Below are 6,000 nucleotides of genomic sequence, written 5' to 3' on the forward strand. Positions count from 1 at the left end.
AGGAAGAAAGGTGTCTTCAAGCAACCTCATGGGAGGCTGGGACGGGGGCTTTGGAATTACCTATTTGGTGCCTTCCTAAAACAGCCTTTGCTTAGGACACAGAAGAAGGGGTGTTTTATATGTGCTGTAGCAGACCAGCTGTTTTTTTTTTTTTCTTTCAAGATTTTATTTAAATGTAAGTTAGTTAACATATAATGTAGTATTTGTTTTAGGAGTAGAATTTAGTGATTCATCACGTGCATGTAACTCCCAGTCCTCATCAAAACAAGAGCCCTCCTTAATTCCCATCACTCATTTAGCCCATCCCCCACCCACTTCCCTTCCAGCAACCTTCAGTTTGTTCTCTGTATTTAAGAATCTCTTATGGTTTGTATCCTTCCTCTCTGGTTTTATCTTATTTTATTTCATTCTTTTCCCCTATGTTTATCTGTTTTGTTTCTTAAATTCCACATATGAGTGAAATCATATGGTATTTGTCTTTCTCTCACTGACCTATATTGCTTAGCATAACACACTTGTTCCATCCATGTTGTTGCAAGTGGCAAGATTTCATACTTTGTGATGACTGAGTAATGTTCCATTGTATATATATACTACATCTTCTTTATCCATTCAGCAGTCGATGGACATTTTGGCTCTTTCCACAATTTGCCTATTGTTGATAATGCTGCTACAAACATTGCGGTGCATGCACCCCTTCGAATCAGTATTTTGGTAACCTTGGGGTAAATACCTAGTAGTGCAATTGCTGGATCATCAGGTAGTTTATCCCTGATGAATATGGATGCAAAAATTCTCAGTAAGATGCTAGCAAATCAAATTCAACAGCATATAAAACGAATTATTCACCATGATCAAGTGGGATTCATTCCTGGGCTGTGGGGCTGGTTCAACATTCACAAATCAATCAATGTGATACATCACATTAATAAAAGAAAAGATAAGAACCAAATGATCCTGTCAATCGATGCAGAAAAAGCAATTGAAAAAATTCAGCATTCTTTCTTAATAAAAACCCTCGAGAAACTCGGGATAGAAGGAACATACTTAAACATCATAAAAGCCATTTATGAAAAGCACACAGCTAATATCATCCTCAATGGGAAAAAAACTGAGAATTTTCCCCCTGAGATCAGGAACACGACAGGGATGTCCACTCTCACCGCTGTTGTTTCACATAGTGCTGCAAGTTGTAGCATCAGCAATCAGACAACAAAAGGAAATCAAAGGCATCAAAATTGACAAAGATGAAGTCAAGCTTTCACTTTTTGCAGATGACATGATATTATACATGGAAAACCCAATAGGCTCCACCAAAAGTCTGCTAGAACTGATACATGAATTCAGCAAAGTCACAGAATACAAAATTAATGTACAGAAATCAGTTGCGTTCTTATACACTAATAATGAAGCAACAGAAAGACAAATAAAGAAACTGATCCCATTCACAATTGCACCAAGAATCATAAAATACCTAGGAATAAACCTAACCAAAGATGTAAAAGATCTGTATGCTGAAAACTATGGAAAGTTTATGAAGGAAATTGAAGAAGATACAAAGAAATGGAAAAACATTCCGTGCTCATGGATTGGAAGAATAAATATTGTTAAAATGTCAATACTACCCGGGGCGCCTGGGTGGCTCAGTTGGTTGAGCGTCCAACTTCAGCTCAGGTCACGATCTCGTGGTCTGTGAGTTCGAGCCCCGCGTCAGGCTCTGGGCTGATGGCTCAGAGCCTGGAGCCTGCTTCCAATTCTGTGTCTCCCTCTCTCTCTGCTCCTCCCCCATTCATGCTCTGTCTCTCTCTCTATCTCAAAAATAAACGTTAAAAAAAAATTAAAAATAAATAAATAAATAAATAAATAAAATGTCAGTACTACCCAAAGCAATCTACACATTCAATGCAATCCCAATCAAAATAGCACCAGCATTCTTCTCGAAGCTAGAACAAGCAATCCTAAAATTTGTATGGAACCACAAAAGACCCTGAATAGCCTAAGTAGTATTGATGAAGAAGATCAAAGTGGGAGGCATCACAATCCCAGACGTTAGCCTCTACTACAAAGCTGTAATCATTAAGACAGCATGGTATTGGCACAAAAACAGACACATAGATCAATGGAATAGAATAGAGACTCCAGACCTGGACCCACAAAAGTATGACCAACTATTTTTAACTTTTTTTAATTCAAATTAGTTAACATACAGTGTAGTCTTGGCTTCAGGAGTAGAACCCAGTGATTCATCTCTTACATATGACACCCAGTGCTTATCCCAACAAGTGACCTCCTTAATGCCTATCATCCATTTAACCCATCCCACCATCCACCTCACCTGCAGCAACCCTCAGTTTGTGCTCTGTATTTAACAATCTCTTATTGTTTGCCTCCCTCTCTGTTTTTATCTTATTTTTCCTTCCTTTCTCCTATGTTCATCTGTTGGGTTTCTCAAATTCCACCTATGAGTTAAATCTTATGATATTTGTCTTTCTCTGACTGACTCATTTCACTTAGCATACTACCCTTTACTTCCATCCACATTATTGCAAATGACAAGATTTCATTCTTTTTCATTGTCGAGTAGTATTCCTATATATATATATATATATATATATATATATATAAAAACACACACACACACACATCTTTATCCATTCATCAGTCAATTGACATTTGGGCTCTTTCCATAATTTGCCTATTGTTGATAGTGCTGCTATAAACATTGGGGTCCATGCACCCCTTTGAATCTGCATTTTTGTATCCTTTGGATAAATTCCTAGTAGTGTAATTGCTGAGTCATAGGGTAGTTCTGTTTTTCATTTTTTTTGAGGAAGCCCCATACTGTTTTCCAGAGTGGCTGCACCAGTTTCCATTCACATCAACAGTGCAAAAATGGTTGCCCTTTCTCTGCATCCTTGTCAACATCTGTGGTTTCCTAAGTTGTTAATTTTAGCCATTCTGACAGGTGTGATCTTATTGTGGTTTTGATTTGTATTTCTCTGAAGATGATTAGTGTTGAGCATTTGTTCATGTGGCATACCAGCTGATTTTATAGCCTCACATTCCCAGAGGGGCTACAATGCAGGGAGATTGACAGGCTCTGCCAAAGCATAATTTTTAAAAAGTTAGAAACAAAATTTGTGCAAATATATAGTGAGCATGTGTTGTTAATGAGGAATTCAACAGGATTACAAAGCCGGTTCAAAAAGCATTTAAGAAACACACATATATAGTAAAGGAATGAAAGGAATGCTGAAATAAGTTTGGAAAATTAAATACAGGACTGGTTGATGAACTATAACCTTTAATTATCTTTCCTTTGGAACAGAAATAATCTGCATCTCTACTGGGCAAAAACTATTTGTTGCTTATTACCATAAATCACAGAGTTGGGCCCTGATCAATAGTAAATAATCAAATAAAGGAACATTCTCCTAGAGCAGGGGTCAGCAAACTAGAACCCACAGGCCAAGTCTGATTTGCTCCCAGTTTTTGTAAATAAAGTTTTACTGGCGCACATGTATGCTTGTTTGTTTATGTATTCTCTGTAGCTTCTTTCATGTATAACAGTTATAGTTGAGTGGTTTTAACTACCACCATGTGACCTAGAAAGTCTAAAATATTTATTCTCTTGGCGTTTGTAGAGAAAGTTTACTAATATGTGTCTTAGAGAATTGAATAATCCTTGACACAGCCTGTTGGTCCATGCTTTAACATAATATTAAATGGGTATATAATTCTCACTTTGTGTTATTTCCCAACTTTGGATATTTTTCCTCAGTACCCTTCTTTGACCCTCCTTCCTTTATAGCCCTTACATCTGTTACATCTGGCACCGATCTACTTGAGTCTCAGTCATTGATTACTACTCCTTTCTGTTGGAAAATCACAACTGCTTTCTGGGGATCAGAAGCCTGAACTATAGGCTAAAAGAATCTGATTACTAACTTTCTTTGTCCTGTGTCCTTTCACTAGGCCTGCTTGTCATGTCATCAGCAAATTCATCGGAATGCACCTATATGTCCTCTGTGCAAAGCCAAGAGTCGGTCCCGGAACCCCAAAAAGCCAAAACGGAAGCAGGATGAATGAAGAGATGGAGAATACATAGAGCTCTGCTGCTCATAACCCTTCCCCTTGGCCAGAGTGATTAATGTCCTGATTTGAGACCACCCTCCCCTACCTCTGCCAAGTTTCCTATTTAATGTGATGGAAGCACAACCGCTCTCACTTTGCTCTTATTTCTTTTTTCTCTTGGAGTTTCTGATTTAAGAAGGTGCTAATGACAGTGTGTCCGATGATCCCTTCTCTCCCATCCACATTTCAACCCTTGCCCTTGTTTGAAGTTGAGGGAAGGACAGAAAGCCCAGATGTGATTCTCTGCCTCTTATGTCTGACGCCTGGGGCCTAAGGGCTGAGGGTTGGAGGAGGCCCTTCCTTCAGGTAAAGGCTCCAGTGTGCCCTCTCCTTGTACTTTTGCCTTAGGCTCTGAAGGGACAATAGTCTTCTTGCAGGACTTTCCAGTATCTTTGGTGTATATTTCTCCCCCACTGCCACCCTCATCTCATCTCATCTAATCAAAGTCCAGAAGTAACTTGGACAAGGCCTCCTTTTGGAGTTCACTCTCACCCTAGTCTCCCAGATATACTAAAGTTCTCAGGTACCAGGCTGTGTGTCTAGAGATTCTGAGACTTATGGGTTTTTCTCCCATAACCTTAGCTTTTCAAATCAGTGGCAGAAGTTCCCCACGGTGAAATTAGGGAGCCACACCCACTCCACAAGTCCTTTATAACTTGCTGCCTAAATCGTTGGGCTCTAATGTAGGAGCTGCCTTATGTTGAGAGGGACCCTATGCTGACATCTGTGTTGCCAAATGTTCAAAAACATTTTGAACAAAACCATTTTTGTTCAAAACTATTATTCTGGCACTTACATAGTGATATATATGAGAATCAAGTGAGTGATAACCATTTTACACAGACAAGAGGGTGGGACTTCCATCCATCCATCCCTCTCTTGGGTCTGCCCTCTTCTGTAAGGAGGCCTCAGCTCAGGTCAACTGCTGGCCACCCCTTTCCTATAGATTCTCCAGGTGGCCTTCCCTTACAAAAGAAAAAGCACTAGGCTCCCCAGGCCCTGTATCTCTCCTCTCTACCAAAATCAGATGTCTAGTCAAGTTATTCTTATACTTAAAGACAGAGATGGGAGTTGGCTGAGTGAGAAAGTTTTAACTCCAATCTCAGTCCCTGGCTGGGGAAAGGGGGATATTTTCTTCCTTCTTTAACTGTAGTTTTAAGTTGCTGGTGTTCATGTGTTCATAATATAAAAAGTTCCTCTGCTCTTTGAAAGTAGAGTGTTATGTCTGTACGAATTCTTTTAAATAAACATTTGTTCATTGGAGTGAATGCTGACTGAATGCTTCTAAGTACCAAGTAATATAAAATATGTGCCTTTTCCCGTTCTGAGCAGCTCTTCTTCCCTTTCATTCTCTCCACCCTATAAATAAGGAAACTGAATAAACCACTGCACAATAATTTACCCTATTATTATAATTTCCATTTATTCTCTACCCACTCTGTGCCAGGTCTCTATGCAAGATGCTGTATGTACATAATTGTATTTGATTTTCAAAACAATCTTTCTAATTTTAATGTTTTTTTTTGAGAGAGAGAGAGAAGGAGGAAGTGGGGGAGGGGTAGAAGGAAAGGGAGAGAGAGAATCTTAAGCAGGCTCCACACCCAGTGCACAGAGCGTAATGCAGTGCTCTATCTCACAACCCTGAGATAATGAGCTGAGCTGAAATCAAGAGCCAGATGCTTAACTCACTGAGCCATCCAGGTGCCCAAAAATGTTTCAAGCTAAGTACTTTTATTACCATTTTCCAAAAAATAAACCAAAGTTCAGACAAGTTAAATAACTTGTCCTGAGTTAAACAGCTGGTAAGAGAAATTTTAAGATGTGAACCCAGATTTGGTTCTAGAGCCCGTTTTCCCCTACTTTTTC

General features: G+C 39.2%; 1 protein-coding gene across 2 annotated transcripts in view; it reads left to right on the forward strand.

The window, feature by feature from the left end:
• Window positions 1-5,402, forward strand: part of ZC4H2 (zinc finger C4H2-type containing) — a 29,932-nt gene extending 24,530 nt beyond the window's left edge. For both annotated transcript variants that reach the window (XM_019438899.2, XM_019438898.2), the window contains one exon: window positions 3,976-5,402. In XM_019438899.2, the coding sequence (XP_019294444.1) occupies window positions 3,976-4,108 (133 nt within the window). In that variant the 3' untranslated portion in view covers window positions 4,109-5,402. The remainder of the gene's footprint in view (window positions 1-3,975) is intronic.
• The last annotated feature ends 598 nt before the right edge of the window (window positions 5,403-6,000 follow it).

This window comes from Panthera pardus, unplaced genomic scaffold (assembly GCF_024362965.1).
Source record: "Panthera pardus isolate Hobbes unplaced genomic scaffold, ASM2436296v1 HiC_scaffold_27, whole genome shotgun sequence".
NCBI classification, from domain to species: Eukaryota; Metazoa; Chordata; class Mammalia; order Carnivora; family Felidae; genus Panthera; species Panthera pardus.